The 21026-nt window shown below is 30.8% G+C and overlaps 1 protein-coding gene across 2 annotated transcripts in view; it reads right to left on the reverse strand.

The window, feature by feature from the left end:
- Positions 1-19573, reverse strand: part of LOC129218200 (putative uncharacterized protein DDB_G0284213) — a 75192-nt gene extending 55619 nt beyond the window's left edge. Inside the window, exons 1-10 of one of the 2 annotated variants that reach the window (XM_054852416.1) lie at positions 19315-19573; positions 15018-15123; positions 14905-14941; positions 13085-13158; positions 9422-9462; positions 7444-7506; positions 3877-3935; positions 3629-3785; positions 3474-3547; positions 1067-1232 (exon numbers count right to left, since the gene is read on the reverse strand). In XM_054852416.1, coding sequence (XP_054708391.1) covers positions 1067-1232; positions 3474-3547; positions 3629-3785; positions 3877-3935; positions 7444-7506; positions 9422-9462; positions 13085-13158; positions 14905-14941; positions 15018-15123; positions 19315-19368 — 831 coding nt within the window. In that variant the 5' untranslated portion in view covers positions 19369-19573. The remainder of the gene's footprint in view (positions 1-1066; positions 1233-3473; positions 3548-3628; positions 3786-3876; positions 3936-7443; positions 7507-9421; positions 9463-13084; positions 13159-14904; positions 14942-15017; positions 15124-19314) is intronic. The other variant, XM_054852417.1, reaches the window with a different exon arrangement.
- Positions 19574-21026: the final 1453 nt, after the last annotated feature.

The raw sequence follows: 21026 nt of genomic DNA on the forward strand, positions 1-21026 counted from the left end.
GCATGGTGTCAGATTGAATGCAAAGAAAAAAAAACCAAGAGAAATAAGCTATTCCTTGATGTGCGTACATGCCTTGGTATGCAGTCAGCATTTTTAGCACCCTGCTACATAAGCATCTGCAAAAAACGATGCTTGTTTTTAATAAGTTTTTTTTTTTTAGTGCACTGGGGTATAATATATCAAACTTTTCTTTTACATTTTCCTCAAAAGACCACTAAAACTGGTAAGGGTACTGTTTTTGATATTTTTAAGATTAGTAGTAGACTAAGGTTAGTACTGGTACCGTTCTTTTGAGTTTTAAAATTTATTTCAAGCAAGGAGTTAAGTTCATTTTTTTTAAATGTACTAACACAAAATACGAAGTTCACTCATTGTACATTATAAAATGCTTTACACATAGTTGATCAATGCTTAGAAGAAAGATACACAAGTGCTACAACATGCTGTAGCTATGGAAGCATTTGAACTTTGAACACCCATGTAGCCAATTAAAAAGTTGAAACATTTAATTTTAAATCGGTTAACTTGACCCTCCATAACAGTATCCATAGCTGCACACAAAATACACCACTATACATCACAATAAAAAAAATTAAATCTGAATCGTATAAGTATACCACTTTACAATGAAGAGTTTTGAAGTAACCATTTCATGTTGAAAATAATGTTACACAGAACTTCTCATTTTAAAACATGCTTAATTCAATAACTTTAAACAGATGTTTTCAGTTCATCCATTAAATCATCCCCAAAATAATTGAAAATTTCTTTATTCTCCATAAATAGAATAAATCATGAAAATTTTTCTAAGTAAAAAGCAACAAAAATTCTCAGCCTTCAGAACAATACAGAATCCAATCACCCATGGGTGGAAAATGCTAAAAGCCCTATTATTTTTGTGAGCAAAGATAAATCCAAATAATATTCAACCTCCCCCCCCCCCCCCCCATTTTTTTTCAATACTCTTTAAAAGTTTGAAGATAAATTGAGAAGCAGTAAAAACACCATTAAACAAATTAGTGAAAATTAATAATTTTGAGAAATTCAGAAAGCAAGAAAAACTTACTGCGCTAGGTGTTTGACAGCAAAATGACTCTTTAACACCCAGCTGATCAGGTGTGATGTTTCCCTCATACAGCGATAATAGTTTTTGATTCAAAAGATTATCCTCTTCATAGCAATACTTCTTTATTGCCGGAAATGCTTTGTCATGTATGTGGCAAAGGATATAACTAGTAAAAATATTATAATTGAATATAACTGTAAAGTTGATACATATATACATACGAGTAATGAAACAAATAAATGCAACAGCAACTATTACTAAAGTATGCCCAGAGCCGCGCCGTCCCTATGTGCGAGGTCTTGCCGCGCACGAAGGCGCCAGAGTCAAAAAAGCGCAGAGTTCTAAAAATCAAAAGTTCTCCAAATGGGGCGGGGGGGGGGGGGGGGGGATCTCTCCAACCAAAAAAATTAAATTGAGCTTTTTATCATCCAAGTTCCGATCAAGCCAAAGGGAAAAATTTTGGGTGCCCCCACTCACAAGAAAATCTTCACGTTTTTCAAGAGAAAATTTTCAAAAAAGGAAGAAATAAAGAAATTTTATCTCATTTTGATGCCTCTAAAATTGTGCCGCCCAGGTCCTTGGATCTGTCGAAACGTGCGTTCATCAGGCCTTGATTATGTTTAATGGGTGGTGGTAAAAAGAACACTGCTCATTTTGAAACAAGCAATCCTCTTGCTGTCTATCTAAGGAAACTGAAAACACATGACGCTAATTAATTCATACATTAGCATTTTTCTTCCTGAATTGTGTGGGATTCTGTGAATACCCTGCATGAATTGCTGTTTCGGGTATGTCTTCAGTACACAAGACTGAGCATATGATGGGCGCAAGAAATTTTCATTCCCTATTTTGAATCTTGAGGTGGATATGTTGTATTATAATTTGTGCAATAAGTCTTTTTGTGATTTTTAATTATGTTTTCGGTCATTTGAATATTTCATGCTATTTTACATAAAAATACTGTAAACCCATTTGCAAACATTTTACTTGTGCACTTTGCGGAATTTAAGAGCCTAAATATATTTTTGCTGAATGCTACTGCAAAAGGGCGCTCAAAAGACCATTTGCACGACGGGGCCACCAGGCTTGGCGCGGGCCTGAGTATGCCCTTATCTCTGTTTATTTTATTTATTTATTTTATTGCATTATAAACAGAGCTTGGCTTACATGCAAATGCATTTATGCAATTGCATATTTTTGCTCTTTTCGACAATGCATAAAAAAATGGAACATTTTAAAAATAAGTGCATATTGTCACATTTCACACTTGAGTTTAGACAGGGGTTTTTTTTTTTTTCAATTTCAAAGCAATTAAAAATAAACATTTTGTTCTTCAGAAAAAAGGGAAAAATCAGATAACAAGGGAAAAGATTTCATGAAAACAAATACTGACTCTACTGGTAGCCAATGAGAAAAGGAAAAATCATTATAAATGACATTGAATGAAAAAGCAAAAGCCTAATTGGAGAAAATACTGAACAAATCATGATTCAATGTAGTTTAACCGATTGATGTGTATATTATTTTCTGAAAGAATAATTTTATTTAATAAGTATTTTTCTCCTTATTTATGAAATCCAGAAATAGAATGCTGGGAAAAAAAATTTGCTATTTTAATAATTTCTTCAATACGTTTTAATGCAAATAATTATTATTAAATGAAATGTTATAAGGATTACAGGATTAAAGAGATCATAAACATATAAAAGAACTCCAGGGTTTTGCGTTTTGTACACAAATAAAGTTTTGTACACAAATAATAAGTGGATCATACGTTAGATACCAACATAAAGAACGTGTAACACTTTTTTGGAATATCCTATTGCAATTTTTTTCTAAAAAGGAAGTGCACAACTGATGTTGTAAATAAAAAATTTAAGCCATTTACCACTAACCGTTTTTGTGTTTAAGAAAATGTATATTTGCACCTACACACATAGATACAGATATCAGAACAAAATTTGTAGAAACAAATTCAGGAAGTTTTGAAACATTTTTTTCGTTGTAACTAAATTTGTTGAAATTTAAGTGGTAAAATTTTTCTAAAGACAATACTTTCTTTTTTCTCAGTACAAGGAAGTAAAATGTAAGCTAGTTCTGTTGCCAGAATACTGTAAAATTTTAATCACGATTTTTTTCAAATAATCAGAGTTTTCAGTAATTCGAGGTTGTGTGAGCCCCAATTACTTTGGATTTTCGACTGTACTGTATTTACTTTTATCTATTTATTTACATTTCATTTTTCTTATTGCTGCCCAAAACTACATGCTTTACTTTTATTTTTTGCAGCTGCTTAAACATGGATATGAATATGCATAATACTTGAATGATATGAGTGATACTTGATAGTTCAGTCAAGATAAGAAATTTATTTTGGAGCTATGAAATATATGTAAAATTCACTTACTTTTCAACTACTGCAGACAGCTCTGTTGACGAATACTTATTGAAAGATTCGGCTTTGAAAGACTTGAAAAATTCCTGCAGAAATGGAATGGCAAAAATATTAATTAGCTTTCAACTTGTACATTATTATAAAATAAATATAGACATGGTGATCACCTCTACTGTCCAGCGAGAGAGACTGTGCAACTTAACCGCTGCATCTGGCAAGTACTCCGGTAGTATCATATATGATGTGTTAAAAACATTAATTTTTTTATCCAGGACCCTTAAGACTTTTGAGCATTCTGTAATTGATTGAAGAAACAAAGTACACCTGATGAGAGAATTTTTATCACAATAAATTACCAAAACTTGACATAGTAAAAAAATTATAGGATACAGCAAAAATAAAGAGGAAAACATACTCATTTAAAGAAAGCAGTAAGTTTTTGCCACCATTTATTATACTGGTGCAACTTTCATCCTAAGAGAAAAAAAAAACTTAAAGCTCATAGCCCAACACATATTCAAACACTTTATGTACATTGAGGAAATTACTGGGGTTCTACATCACTTCATTTGGCTCATTTTGTGACACATCAACTTATTTTGACACTATCCTTCTTTTTAAAGATTTCAACACAAACAACCCCACTTTTTCAATTTCATTAAGTTATGCTTGTACACAAGTGTACTGGAATTCCCAGTCTCTTATTTGTAAGTGTCCCACCATCTTTTATTTTTTACTGGACTATACCACTAGTACAGTACTGTAAAAATTTATCATAGTCACTACATTGAAAGCCTATTATCAAGAACATTATTCTTTGTTCACCTTTAAAGATATTTTAATTAAAGGTGATTTACAGGTGACCATATATAAGCAAGGAGGTATCGTTAAAACTAAAACTTATTCAATAAGCAGAAAATAACTTCTCAGTCAAAGCAAGGCAGAACTGGAAGCAAAGACCAAACAGCTCATTATGGCTACTCAGAAATAGCAGTTTCACTCTTATTTGGAATCAAGTCTGGAATAGTCATAACAGAGCTGGAGGAACTAAAGCTCTCATTAAAAACCTTTCCTTCTATTAAAAAATAGAAGGGGAAAAAAAGACAAAAAATGCCTACAGATTCAACACTGAACCGTTGAATAAGCAGTTGATGAATTTATTGAATGGGTTCAGAATGAATTCATACTATTCTCAAAACTTGAAATAGTTTATTTTAGGGGTGCACAACTTTTTTCAATGAAGGCAATTTATGTTACAGGTATACTAGTGGAGGTCTGGCTGCATGCCCCAGTATTGCTGATGCTAATTAACAAAAGAAAAATTTATATATATATATATATATATATAAATTTTTCATTTGGCTCATTTTGTGACACATCAACTTATTTTGACACTATCCTTCTTTTTAAAGATTTCAACACAAACAACCCCACTTTTTCAATTTCATTAAGTTATGCTTGTACACAAGTGTACTGGAATTCCCAGTCTCTTATTTGTAAGTGTCCCACCATCTTTTATTTTTTACTGGACTATACCACTAGTACAGTACTGTAAAAATTTATCACAGTCACTACATTGAAAGTCTATTATCAAGAACATTATTCTTTGTTCACCTTTAAAGATATTTTAATTAAAGGTGATTTACAGGTGACCATATATAAGCAAGGAGGTATCGTTAAAACTAAAACTTATTCAATAAGCAGAAAATAACTTCTCAGTCAAAGCAAGGCAGAACTGGAAGCAAATACCAAACAGCTCATTATGGCTACTCAGAAATAGCAGTTTCACTCTTATTTGGAATCAATATATATATATATATATATATATATATATATATATATATATATATATAAATAATAATAAAAGCGAAAAATATTGAAAAGACCACACCAAGAGCCCATAGATGCGCAACGCAGCAAAACTAAAAAGCCAAGTAATAATAAAGCCTATATATATATATATATATATAGAAACAATAAATTCCTTTTACTAAACAACTTTTTTTAGAGATGGAGAAAATAACTCAATTAAAACACTCATTGCAAAAAATATTGTATATGCATGGTTCAGAGTAAAAAGATAATTTTTTTTCCATGCAGGAAACATTTTAAACTTTAAATGCTAAGCAGCTTTCCTTGTGACTGCTGCTTAAACATCAGAGGTTCAAAAGTTATGTTAAAAAAAGGGATATGCAATAACTTTTGCAACATTAATAATGTTTAACTTTATCATTTAATGCACAAAAGTAAACATTTTGTTTCAAACAGTAATATTTTTTTAAGTTTAAATACACCAAAGCGATGTTATCAAATCTCACCACATAAATTGAAGAATTAGGCAAAGCTTAGTCAAAACATTTTTCTTTGGGTTTAATAAAACAACATTTTATCAAAACTCTCTTTAGAAATAATAGTTTTGCAATATATAATTTAAAAAATTTAGACACTGTGCAGATGCTATCTTTAATTTCATTCCAGAAAATTTGTAGAGAAATTAACATTTGACAAACTTTAGAAATGATCACTCCTTCCTTCATGACATTGATAGAATTGAAGAGCCAAATCTGATTAAAATTTGCGGTGAGCCTCCTTTTGACCATAGTTGACCATCACAAATTTTTAATTTATTTTTAAAAAATAAATTCCTTTAAAATAACAAGCTGTGTTGATTATTTTTAAATATTATGGTTGTGTATGATAGTTTTAAATATGATCACTTACTCTACCCAAGGTCATAAATACATATAAAAAAATAAAGTGTCATAACAGTTTTTTTTTCTTTATAAAATTTAGTGCAATATGTTTTTTATTAATGCAATGCAAAAAAAGAAAAAAATTACTGCAAAGTCTTGCATTTAATTACCCACTTAAGTTGAAAAACTTGGGATTTTAAGACCACTTTACCCCACCAGAACTTTTTACACGAGACTGCTTTGCACCTCTCCCCCCTCCCCCCCAAAAGTGTACATGAAATATATAGTTCAAAAAACACCAACATAAAAAAAGTCCTTGAGAGTTCAAAACACACAAACACTTGAAATACAAGTGACTTCCTACAACTTGTACTGTAAGTGCTAACCACTACTAGACACTGCTAAAAAGTTGGCAGGGCCATACAGTGTATTTTTCCAAAGTATCCAACGGTTTGTTCTTTTTTTTTAAAGTCACTCTCTTGATAGGCAAGACAGTTTTTACTGAAATTCCTTAATGATCATCTTAAGTAAATTCACTTCTCATTACAAAACACACATAGACAAAATAGTTGAAATTACTGAGAAAATTGAAAATGACACCCCCATTTTTAAAGAAAAGTGGGGAAAAGAATCAGATTCATTAAAAAGAAAAAAACAGGCTTTTAAGGACTTGAGACTACAAAAGGGACTTTTAAACAAAAAAAAAAGGAACAGTTGGAAGCCCTATGTGTTTGTATATTGCATACTGTCTAAAAAAGAAATCTGGCTTATTATTGATGGCACAGCTTGCACATAAACATGATTCTTCCACTTTGAGCGATTAAGATTTTTCTGTAATGGAACCATACCAAGTCCTACCTGGCAAATAAAATATTTATAGCTAGACGTAGGATAAGCATTTTTTGCTGGACATATCCATCCTAGTTTAAATTATTAAACAGAACACAAATGCTACAGAAAAGAAGAAAAAGGTTCTGAATGATTTCCAAGCAGAAAGGATGTCAGAGAAGTTCACAATATTTTCAGAAACTATGGAAAACTTCTTTGTCAGCATAAAATGTAGGCTACTCAAAAAAAAACCTAATGCTTCTGCATGCCAGTGACAGTAAATAATCTTTCTCTCTTAATAACAAAAATTAAAACTTAAAAAATGAAAAATTTACTTTGGTTTATTATAGTAAAAAACACTGAATTGATAACATATTGATTATTACTAAAAATTTGGTGCATAGCTTTTGCTTTTATAATAATAAAGCAAGGAATGTTTTATTAAAATTAAGCATACATACTTTTAGCCTGGTAGAACCGCTTAAAGGTCTCTGAATAATTAAAATTTTATACTGTTTATAATCCTGAAAAATATAACAAAACTCAAATAAATATTCAATACGACTGAACCACAATATTTCTAAGAGAAGTTTATAAATACTCTTCAAAAAGTATATATATATATATATATATATATATATATATATATATATATATATATATATATATATATATATACACATATATATATACATATACTTATATATATATATATATATATATATATATATATATATATATATATATATATATATATATATATATATATACACATATATATATACATATACTTATATATATATATATATATATATATATATATTATGTACTTCTTTTAAACTGCACAAATGTAGGTGAAAATATAATGTTCCTGTACTGCACACATAATAACTAACCAATTTATTTATGAGATAGACAGTACTCTCTCCTTCATATATCTGTGCTGCAAAAGGCACTTAAGTGAGAGATGCTTAAATGAAATTCAACTTGGTTTTAGAGTTAATCAAGTTCCTTCATGCCTAAAATCACAAAATATCAAAAGCAACAAACAATTTTTTTGAACATTATAACTGTTCATGAATTAATTCAAAGTCGCACAAATTAAAAATGTAAAATATCTTGATAGTAAAAATATATCTTTAATTTCTTTTGGTGTACTCAACTATTAATCAAAAATCCATATTTATGTGAATTTCATAAAAAAAATAATAATAAGTAATAATAATCCAGAGAGTATCTTAAAACTGTGTTTTGAAGACAGTTTTGAGAGGGGAAAGACAGAAACTGTGAAAGCCTACAACTTTCTTTCTAGCAAATTGTTCCAATGCCTTTTACCATGAATTTTGGGATTCCAATTTTTCTATCAACCTAGAGTTTGCATTATTGAGATCATTTAACACATCTGCAAAGCTGTGGCTTTAAGAATGCTTTCCCTACTGCATTTGTTGTCAGCTCCTTTTGTCATCTTTAGATGACTCTCTATCCTCCACAAAAAGTTTATACCACAAAAAAAAAAAAAAAAAAAAAAAAAAAAAAACCAGAAGCAGGAGACATTATAGAACTATAATTAGCTAATTTCAACATTTTAAAAGCTTTTGTCACTTTTACTGTCTTTGAAGCAAAATGCAACAGCAAAAGGTTGTGCATTGTGAAATTATGACCATGATCATTTTGATACTAACACATGAAATGCTACTAATTGTTGCCTATGATCCTATGGATTTAAAACTTTGAACGGGAAGAGCACCTGTTGTACTACTAGTTCACAAAACTTCAGGATATCACTAGTTGTACCAATTTTATAGAACAGTTTAAAAACTCATGGGATACACAAGAAATCTTAGCATTCATTGAAAATGTACAATATGGATATTAAAAGTTGCATTTACTTTCATATATTATTATTAAGCTTATTTTACTATTATAGTTTAACTTTTTATACTTAATAATAAGTGGAATGGTTTTGCAAAATATCTTATATTTCTGATATATAACGGTTGCAGTACAGTAAACGGTTTGAGCATATTAACATAATTCTTTTAAGATGAATAAAAATGTATTTTAAGAACCTAAAAGGAGGTGTATCATTTTAAGATACTTTCGATTCATTTCATATTGTTGGTATTTTTAAGAGAACATAATTAAAATCAGTATTAAAAAAAGAAGAAAAAGCTTATCTTGCTTTTATCTTTGAAAAAATTCATTAATTTATGCACCCTTTATAGAGAGTGATGTCAGAAATATATTTGGAAATTCTATTACTATTAGAACATTATGTTTGCAAATTTTATTACAATTCAAAAAAATTCTTATGTATTGCTATCAAGTTATATAATAAAAATATATTTTCAAAATGCATTTGAAAGATAAATTTATGAATGAATTTTACGAAACAGAGCTACTAAAGCAATCTAAAATTTTAAAGCAAAGTTTTCTTACATCATTATACCCAATTTCCTCCATTAAAATTTTCACCACACCTACAAAAGTAAAAACAGTTTTATAATGGTCCTTTACATCTTAGGACATTTATTATCATTATTATTCAGTGGCGCACACAGGAATATTTTTAAGCGGGAGCCCACAATCAAAAATACAACATTCTCTTATCATACCATTCCTATACGCTGCAAAACATATTCTTTTGATTTTAACGATTGTCTGGAACAAAAAAAAATTTTATAATAAATTTTGAACAAATAAATGGCACAGGAGAACAAAAAAAAATGTTTTTTCTTTGGCACCCAGAGTTTGAAAACTAATTTTAGATATGTTTGGGGCTCTGAATCAAAATATGAAATTAGTTTTTCTCACGCAGCTCTCTTTTTCTAGACAAATACTGCTGTTTTACCCAAAATATACAGTTTTAACTCCATTTTGCGCACTTCTAAAGCTAGTACAGGCTTCTAAAACAAGGTTTGCTTCCAGCATATTCGCCCTATTGTCAGTCTGCAGTTCAGTTACGCTCATAAAAATTCACTTCATGAAGTAAATATCTGGCACGTTCAGTAACAATGCTTTAACGAATTAGGGTCAGCTTGTAAGTTCTTGCTTCGCATATATTCGCTTTGTGTGATGTGTGACAGTCAGATTTTTGTATATAATATTTTCAGGGCTCGATTAATATAGTGGGTAATTCTAAACAAACATTTTTGGGGGGATCTCTTCAGTCAAACCTAAAAAAACATTAGCACTAATGGAGAATCTGGGGTGGTGATTTCCAGGGTGTTGAGTTGTGTTGAACCACTCATTCAAAATACTTGCTGTTGGGAGGCAAAGCACCCCACACTTGTACATCTAAAAATATGTAAATAAATAAAGGAGAGAAAAAATACCTTGATTTTCTTAAATAATCGAAGTTTACAATTTTAGTCTTTTTGGGGCCCTTATTTGGTAATTGAGCTCTGATTTATTTGTATCATACAATAGGAGTAAAAATTCCATGTTTCTTTTTTATTTGATCTATGGGTGTAAATTAAACCTATGTCACACATATTTAAAGTTCAATATCTTAGAAATTTGAGCTCCTGTGTAAAAACTGATGTGATATTTGAACTCAGTGTACCAAATTCCCTCTAAATCATCTCCAAATACCTGTGCACAAAAATCACTGTTCCCATGTGTTATCATTAGCTAACCAAATAAATTATCAATAAAAAATACGTAATTAAATTACCAGAAAACACAACATATTATGCATTTACTTTTTTCATGTTTCAAAAGTTAAAAATGGCAAATCACTTGTGGCAGACCGAGAATCTTCTTTGACTTCCAAGAGTATGACTAAGAGTATTTTTGATTTAAAACTGTTCCAAAAATAAACTAACAGTACTTTTGAAGTATTAAAGGGATTTAATGAAAGACTGAATCGGAAAAACAACACGAAAGAAACAAGCTGACAATCATTAGTATGAAAAATAAACTGGCGGAAACATATATTAATTACAAAAATATGAAAATAAAATCCAAAGAAACCCCTTTTAAAAATACAGTAATAAAAATTTTATGTGTAAAAGAATAAAATGCAATATAATGATTGCAAAAAAAATAATAAATAAATAAATAAATAAAAATAATAATAATAATCAACTTATATTTTTGTGTAATAAAACCATTTTTGCTAAAGATTTGTTTTGTCAAAAACGAAAACATTCCTTCAGGAGCATTCATTAGTATTTGAAAATACTAACACTTTCAGCCCCTGTTGTCATAAACTATGATACAAAAAGCAAAGCAAGTATTAAATTAGTTTTAGTTAAAAAGAATCAGCAGCTGACATGCATTCTTGCATAAACAGGGACAGATGTTTGAATTTGAAAAAAAAAAGGGAAAAAGACTGAAAATGCAGAACTAAAATAAATTTGTTCTTAAATATGGGACATAAAATTTATAATAAAATAATTAAATTAAATAAATAACAAAATAAGTAAACTAAAGGGTTTGTATTATGTTATATGTATTTTTGGCATTTAACAAATTTTTGTTTCAGGCACGTCATTTATGTGGGTCAGTGGGGTCAATTTCTCCCCTCCCTGGCTTTGGAAAATAAATGCTTAACTATACAAGTTTGTGAGGTTTTTGTTGTTTTCAGATAAAATTTGCATCTAGTATACATCCGTTGCTCTCCACCCCCGAGGAAAAAACAAAATGATGGGCCAGTTTTGATTTTAATCAAGCAAAAAAACGAATATTGTTTTATTGGTTTGATGATTTTTTCTCACCTTCTTGTTCCAAAATTTTCGTCACAGAAAAAAAGGGGGGGGGGGGAATCCACACATGGTAAACAACGCATTTTTATCAAAGATAAAGATCAGTTACTAATGTTTCTCTGTGATTAAAAGGGAAGGCAGGTAGTTTCTCTCAATCCTCACCATACAACAAAAATATTCATTCGGAAATTGTTCTGAAAGTGAGAGTGAGGGGGGGAGCACCTGGCATCAAATGCCTGCATATATCTCTTTCTCCTCTCCCCCTTGATCAGGCACCCTGAGTACAATAACTTACAGTAGATATGCCACATTGGTATAATTGCCGCACCCGAAAAGAGAAAGAGTCGGTCAAAAGAATTTTAAATGTTCAGAAATGCTGCATTGTCATAAACGCAGCACATAAAAATCTTGAGCAACTCCTCGATATTGATGATATATCAGAGTAGAAAATACCCATTAAAAAGAAAAAAAGTATATATTTGCTTATGGCTCTATACCCAAACTTTTAAAAATGTCATAAAAACGGAATCTCGCTTTTAAATTCCGATTTTCGGAGAAAATCAATAAAATAATATGTACTGTGTACAGGCTTTTTAATTTTTTGCTTCCTTGCACTCTTTTTTAGGTTGTTTTTCTGTTTAAATAGAGCTACATTTCACTTGTAATCAACTATACAAAAAATTGCTGAATAGGAAATTCGGCGTTTCCCGCACGTTTTGAACAGTCGCCAGTTTACTTCAAATGAAGCTTCTAATTGACGGGTGAATAATATATAATTGCATCAGAATGTGCCAGTATCTATTTCTTTACTGCTTTGTTAAAACAGTAGGACTGAAGTCGGGGTGATAAAAAGAAAAGTCGATCTTAAACGCTGCAATGGCAAAAAAGTCACTAACAAAAATTTAACAAGCAAACGGAGTGGCGTTCCTTCTAGAAATTACTGTAGTCAGTCACTGAAAAGCTGAGGATCCACTTGTTTCTTTTGCTTTTCAAAATTGAAACACGCAGAAAATTATCAGTGCGGCATTGTAAAATTAAGAATCAGTGCACTATTAGAAGTGCTATACTAAAGAGAAAAAAAAGTATGAAAGAAAAGGAAAAAGAAGGAAAACAAGTCGAGAGCTCTAAAAAGTAGGAAAAAGTCGGAAAAATAGGAACTCTTGGGGTCTGGTCATGTAGAATCATGAAATACTAGTAATAAAATTATTTTCGACTTTGTTCTCACATGAAATTATTCGTGCAAGTAGTGGGATGAAACTATATAAATAAGACTACAGCCAATTGAAAAAACATCAAGGGTAATAGGAGGATGTCAGGACCCCCTGGACACCCCCTTGTGTGCTCCACTGTTATTATTAAAAAGAAAGAAGGTAAAAAGAGAATGTGGACATACCATCGGGTGTTTTGATGTTTCCATCATCAATCTCCACACTAACACTGTTATTGGTATCAGTGGAAACATAATGACTAAAAAGACAAAATTAAATAATTTTGAAATAAGTAGTAATAAATATAATGCTTTTGAAAACAGTTTGGTTGAATAACAATATAATAATATTGAACAAGAATAAGATTCACTTAATTTCATAATGTTGCCTTAACTTAAAAAAAAAAAACTTTGAATCTTTGTTGCAAATGAGTAAAGAAATGATTCAATAAGCATTAGAAACACCTTGCTGAAAGTTCAAGTTTGATTTTGTTAAAGTACTTTAGTGATACAAAAAAAAAAATAATAATAATAATAATTTGAATTTTGTCATCTTGAATTCAAATTATGTTTTTCGCAATCACGAGTGTGTGTTTGTGTGTGGGGTATGTGTGTTTGTGTGTGGGGTATGTGTGTTTGTGTGTAGGGGGTATATGTATGTGTGTTGGTGTCCCTGTGCTGGCATAAGTGTGTGGGTAGTTGTGTGTATGAATGTGTGTAGGGTAGTTGTGTGTATGAATGTGTGTAGGGGGGTATGTGTATGTGTGTGTAGGCATATGTGTTTGTGTCTGTGTGCAGGCATAAATGTGTGGGTAGTTGTGCGTATGTTTTTGTGTGTGTGTATGTGTAGGTGACTGTATGTATGCGTGTGTGTGTGTGTGTGTAGGTGTATGTATGTATGTGTAGGTGTCTGTATGTATGTGTATGTGTATGTGTTTGTGTATGCGTGCGTGCGTGTGTGTATGTGTTTGTGTATGCGTGCGTGCGTGTGTGTATGTGTTTGTGTATGTATGCGCATGTGTGTAGGACATGGATGCAACCTGGAGACGGCTTTCGCTATAGGAGCAGCATCGTGAGGAGCCGGTCGACGGTGATGGTGCTGAGGGTGGCAGTGGAAAATAAAATGATAGGACGCCAAAAACAGTCAAGTGAGAACAATAAGCAATCGTGATCGCTCAAAAAAAAAAAAAAAAATTGAAAATAATATTTTTAAAATTATGCGGTATGATAAAAAATTAATGATATTTTTTTTTAGATATCATTAAAGTGTTCATTTAAACTCTTTCAATCACTTCAAAAAAAAAAAAAAAAACAGCTTTTATGCTTTAGTACTAACAATGCCTTATTATTATCTATTATCTCTTTTGGAATTATTTAATAAAATTCGCTTAAACACTTATTATCTTGATTGCATCACTCGCTTTAAGTATATTTTTTTAAGTACAAACACAGCTAAATTTAAAAGCCAAGAACCTAACCTTTTTGATTACTTTTCGTTTTATTCATTTTAATTTCCACCATATTATATCAAAGTTATATAAAGACTTGTATAGTGATACCATATTTTATTTTGCCTTTTCACTGAAATTTTAAACAAAACAAGCTATTGAACAAGACAAATAGTTCCATTAAAAGAAAAAAACAATCCACTAAACAATTAAATTAAGCCATTTGAAGGTAAAATTAGACTCCAAATAAAAAACAAGCTACTAAATAATGTGAACAAATAGATTGAAATAATCCTCCAACTAAATAAAAGAGTATTAAATGCTCCAATAAGATGTTAAAAAATTCGCCTAATAAATATATCAAGGCGTTAATAAACATTAAAAAATCCATTATAACGTACTGTTAAAAAAAGGAGGAGCAAACATGGTAGCAATGTAATTCATTTATTTTCTAATTTTCACGAAGATAGAAAGTAGATAAGTCACCAACTAGAGTTATAACGGAAAAATTCCCATAAGAAAAGGATTTCAAAGCGAATTATTCAAATTTGAACAAACCTTTTGAAAAATGGGGATGGCTTTAAAATATGTAAATCTGAAAAGAAAAAAAAAATTAAACAACATAAATAAAACTGCATAAATGAGCAAAAATTCACAAAATTAATTCATACCAATAAAATCTTGAGAAACTTCACACCCTTTCAGGCTACTTTGATGAGGAACGCAAACGAGCCACAATTTTTTTTGTGCTTCTTTAAACTTTTGGATATATTTAGTCTGAAACAAAAGGTAAATAAATAAAATTAAGGACACAACATGTTCTTAATTTTTCAAGGAATTTTTTTGTTTTTTTAATCATATGTTCAATGTTACGCCCAATGAACACTTAAGCACAAGATCATCTTCAGAAAGTCATCATGTTGTTAAAACCAGTAGCATTGAATGCACATAAAAAACATTTTCTTCGATGTAGGATGATATTTTTTAATAACACTTGAAAAGCATCCATGGTTCCTGTTCTTGTGTTTTTAGGGGTACAAATATACTGCCAGACATATTTCGGAAAAACACTTCTGATCACTACGGATGTCTGTGAGTGCTCGCAAATTACACAAGGGTGGGCTGATCAGTAATGCACAAATGCTTGTTCTAGTGCAATGTCAACACAAATTAAATACCGCACTGTTATCAATTTTTTAACTGCTGAGAAAGTGAAACCTAGTGAGATTCATCGTCATTTAGAGGCTGTTTATTGTGACGATACCAGTAGCGCAGCGAAGGGGGGGGGGGGGGTATGGAGGTGAAAACACACCCCAGAGGCATTGGTTTTAACATAAATGCAAATTCTAACACAGTAGTTTATGACTGTGAAAGGTCTGTTTTGATCAAAAAATGCCTTTCAGAAGTTATTTTTGATTAAAAAAACCCCTCCAGAAGGCATTTCTGGTTGGGTTTGGGGACGATACTGTTGATAGGTATACTGTGAACTGTGAAACAATTTTCAATAAAATTTTGTGATTGTAAACATAGAAAAGCCTTATTTGTTCACAAAACAAGCGGACATCCAATCACTGCTTCAGACAATAATCTCATCATGCCCTGAACATTAAACTTGCATGTCGGGCATTGTTGATGGCAAGTAAATTGGAGTTTAAAAATAAATGTTTTTTTAACATGAACATTGTGCATTCTAGATCATACCCATGCTGATAAAATTTTATTTTATTTCTTTGCAAAGAGTCATGGAAAAAAAAAAAACCAAGGCAAAAAGGCCGTTATCAAACTATTAAATAATTTAAACACAAAGTATTTAAATGAATACATACTTTGTAGGAAACTTCTCATTTACTTTTTCCTCTGTCTCAGTACTGTTAATGAACTTGTATTTCATTGTGTCAGCCTCATCATGCTGCACTGCTTGTGGTGAAGATATGTTGTTTGGGTAAAATTGCTGGAGATAGATGATAATACAGGTGGGTTTGGCGAGAGAAGTGATTGGGTTGCGAATGATACTAATATTTTTACTCGATAGTTTTTTTTAAATTCACGCACCACATGGTAAGTGGCCACCACTAAACTTGATCTTTATCCTTTAAATATTACTAGAGTGCCTTGAGAACAGAGTGGCGACAACAGTGGTGTTTTTTTCCTCCCGGACAAGCTCGGCCCCAACTTTCGTCCAGATGCGACGAGAGAAAATTTTGACCGTTTAGCGGTTTGCCACCAAGTGTGAATCGTTATCGCGGTTTTGGCAGCAGACATGACTTCAGCTTCGTTTCTGAAGCATTTCGCAGAGGCTACTGAGTTTCTCTCCATTCTTTCTTTTCACTTATCCACCAAAAACAAATACATACATAAGATTTCCAAGAAAAACACAATTTGAAAATGATAAGCGACATCACCATTTTGTTTACATATTATGTGTTATGTGTGCATGAATGCAAACAAAGTAAATGACAAATTTTAACTTTCATAAGAGAAACGAATCAGAGAATAAATTCATTACTTTAAAAATTAAAAAATTAAAAAAACCCCGACTGAGTCCCAACTGTAGAATCAAGAGGAAAAATTGAAAATCCTTTTAAAAGCCTTATATTATTAAAAATCAATGTCAAGTATTTTATTTGCTATTGAATAGAAACTGGCAACATATTAGAATATCATTTTAAATCATTGCTTTTAATTTCCTTGTTGGCCAACAATGAATTTGTCAATCAATCGCGTGAATAAAGGCTTAGTCCTTATTAAAATCTGCTTTTAAAAAACATTTTAATTCGAATTCTATGAAATATGGAAGTTCCAAACACATTTTATCAGACGCGGAAAAAAATTTTCTTTATTTTGGTGTTTAATTTTCAAAAAATTTAACTATGTTTTCACTGCAAAAATTGCGAAAAACATTTTAGACGGGTTTAATTAATATCTTCGTTAATGAATGTCATCCAAAGATGTAACCTAGCTAAGAACACTCTCGATCAGCTCTCCTTTCGAACATTTCTTTTTTTCAAAATCGGTCTTTTTTTTTCAAATTAAGAAACATAATATATCTGTAGCTGGGCGGTTCAAGGCAAATCACCGGATTCAAGATCGAGACTTTTGCATTATCTTACTCAACATTTTAAACTCTATTTAGAAGTACAAGAAGAATTACATGCGAAGATTTCAATGAACTAATTTTCATTCTATAAGCTCATAAATGACAATCCAATCAAGTAATAAAAATTATCAGAAAAGAAAAATTTCTAACTCATCTCTTGGCTTTGTTTTTATGACTAAATTCCCTTTCCCTTCCAGGTACAGATACATGCATACGAATAAGTTTAATTAATTTCTACAGTATCCAATTTTTACAAAAATAAGAATTGAAAAGATCAAAACAAACTATTAGCTATAGATAACTGAAATGTACTGTTTCAAAAATGTTGAATTGAATTCTTGATAAAATAATTCAATTATAGTTTCTTACTCTATAAATGCAGACTAATTCTAAACAAAATAAACAATTCACTTTGAATGGTTATCGCAACGTACATTTAAAAAAAAATATGAAAAAAACTTTTATCTTCGAAGAAATTAGAAAAAAAATAAAAAGTATATCATCAGCTGATTGCTGCTACAACTAGGTAATTTTAAATTTGCGTAAAGTTGAATGTTTTACGCAATGGTGGTTTAATGATATATTAGTTTCATGAAAAGATACTAATTCCTTGAGTTTTTTTCCAAACAGTATGAAAAATACTGAGTTGAATTTGCGTACTTTAGGATATACCCCACAGTATGAATATGAATGATTTTAGTTAATTTTAAACTTATTTAATTTTGAACATTCACACTGTGAGGTTTTGGAATTGAGTTTCACATCCCCCTCCCCTTTTATGGTTTATGTGTGTAAATAATAAAAATGTGCACCAGTTTCAATTTTCTCTATAATGAATCATAAATAATAAGCAGCTTCATAGAAAACTTTAAATAGTTTCCATATAATAACTAATGTATGTTTCTTTTTCTTACAATCAAGATGCATTTTATTCTCACATAATTATTTCATTTGAGTAAAAATATTACGGGATGAAACCCATTTACAAGCAAAACTAACTTCTAAAACCCGAAAATCAAACGCTCCTGAAGCGGAGAATGGTTGCCGCAACGTTAGTGAACCCAAAAAGCCTGCCAACACTATCGAAATCTAAAATCCCAAGATCAATGCTCTATAATTAAATCAATATCTCGCTTAGATTTCCAAAAATGATAAAAAGTGATAGCCTATACATTTATGCACTTGAGACATAAGGTGAAATGTCAGTACAAAACTGATTATTCACAAAAAAAGCGTTTTTCTGAGACCCATCCAATCTTCTTGTGTTAAGTCTACGAGACTTTCGTCAAGATGCCCTCCAGTGGACAGAGGCGCTTCCCTGCTTCTCAAGAGGGATGTGCTTGTCGTCGCTCTGATCATTCAAGGCACTCTAAATATTACTAACTTCAATTCAAACTAATTTTGAAAATGAGAGCAGTTATTACATAGTAATTACATAATTTCAACAACTACATTTCAATGCAGTCTGAATCAGAAATAACTGGAAATTTAGCGAGCAACATGAAGCTCTAAAATATTTAGCAGCACAGACCATAATGACCATAAATATAGCTTGAACATCTTACTATTAAAACTAGAAAACAAAAAAAAAAAAAAAAAAATCAATGATTCCACAGCTCTACAAATGGTGATTTCTTTTTAAGAACTGAAACAGAATCGAAAGAGGAATTACTTGACATTGGAGAAGACTAAAAACATACCGAAGTTATTCATAAATTACAAGTTAAAATACTACTTCAGTTTGACATTCTCAAAGAAACTATTAAATGCTTTCATTCTCGTGAACAATTGTTTTGTCTGTTATGAAATATTACAGAAAACTAACATGAAAAGAAACAGAGACAGAAGACAAGTAAAAACACATCACATACCTGTAATTCTTTAAAAAACTGATTGAATTCCAGATCATCAAATGTGAGCGCCATTAATTATTATTTCGCGAAAAGGAAGTTCATTTGAAGCGACATTACATCAAAGATTTAATCTTTCAAAAATTAAATATTGCACTTCTAAACGTCACAGCGTCGAAAGATGTTCACATATGACATTTTTTTTTTTTTTTTTTTTTTCACTTTGTTTTGGTTTTTTTTTCCCCCGAGGAGAGATTTTAGAGGTTGGAGTAGCAAAACCCTGCTTGCAATTTAGGATTCAGTTAGACGACTCGCCGGTAACAACCGGTTGAACCGTGCAACAACGCGGCATCATTTTCCTATTGGTCGAAGACCGCCTGAGGCAGTGTTTCTTCTTCTCCCGTAGGATTAACATGGAGCGTATGACAGTGCTGTGGAAAAACCCAGAATCCGGAAAATTAAAGGTGAGTCCAAGATTTTAATGCTCATATTACTGTTCTACAATGTTCAAATTATACGTGTGTAGCTTTACTTGAGTGAGTCCATTCCTATTTCTTTAACTATCGCGTAATTATATCAAGAACATGTGTTCCGGTGTGCTAAAATTCCCTTCTGACACTTTATTTGGGTCTTTTGTAGTTAGTTTTCCTGTTAAATCAATTATTCCAATCACAACGTTATTGAAAAACAACACTTTAAGACAAGGCAAAAGTTTAAATTGTGTAAATTAAATTTTTTTTTAACGATAGATCTCTGTATTCGGTTTGGCGCGATCAATTTCGTGCTTGGCGACGAGTGAAAGTAAACAAAACATACACTTGTGATGCGAGGAGATCTTAACTTGTGATTTGTATTATAAATGCTGTATGTTGCAGAAATTTTTATTTTAAATGAATGTGACTTGATATTAAAACCCATTTTAACTTATGTTTTAATGTTAAGGTTTTTATTTTTCCTGATCATTTCTTCGACAATAATTGACTTATGTATCGTTTTTAATGTTCCTTCAAGCTATTAAACTCCAAGTTAAAACTTCTCTTTATGCAACGTAAGTATTTACAGTGTCAAATTTTTGTTTTTTGAAAGGAGATGCTGAGGAAATAAAATGCTTATAAATTATAGAACTTTCAATGATTGCTGGCAGTATTTTTTAATACCATTTAGATTTAAGGAAAAACGATTTGTTATGATTTTCTGCCAAATATTTATTACACCGACCTATATAACGCAATTCTCTATAAACCACCGCACAACTTTTCAGAAGTAAACAATAGGTTTTAAAGTTAAAAAAAATCCCTCTGTTTTGCTTTGCACACATAAAAATTGTTAGGCAAATTAAATTTTGAAACAGTTTTTCATCTTCCCATCATAATTCAAAGCATTTAAATGTAAACTATTATTCACAGTAAAAAGAAAATACCAGATGGCTCTTGAAAATGCAGCTGTTATGCAAACCATGAAGCTACAAGAAATGCAAGATAATTAATTCACTTTCTTTTGATTGTGAAACATATTTATTTGTGAATAACTAATTCTATAATTAGTGCTTTACTACTCATTGCAGATAAAACCCATTCTGAAGTGCCAATATAGATATATTCTGAATATTAGTTCCAAAATTTGTGAAAAGACCTATATAACGCCAAAACCTGTATAATGCAAAAGCTTTGGTCCCAAGGTGTGCGTTATAATGGTCTTCTACTGTAGTTGAAATTTGTAAAAGAAATGTCAAT

Source organism: Uloborus diversus, chromosome 3 (assembly GCF_026930045.1).
Source record: "Uloborus diversus isolate 005 chromosome 3, Udiv.v.3.1, whole genome shotgun sequence".
NCBI classification, from domain to species: domain Eukaryota; kingdom Metazoa; phylum Arthropoda; class Arachnida; order Araneae; family Uloboridae; genus Uloborus; species Uloborus diversus.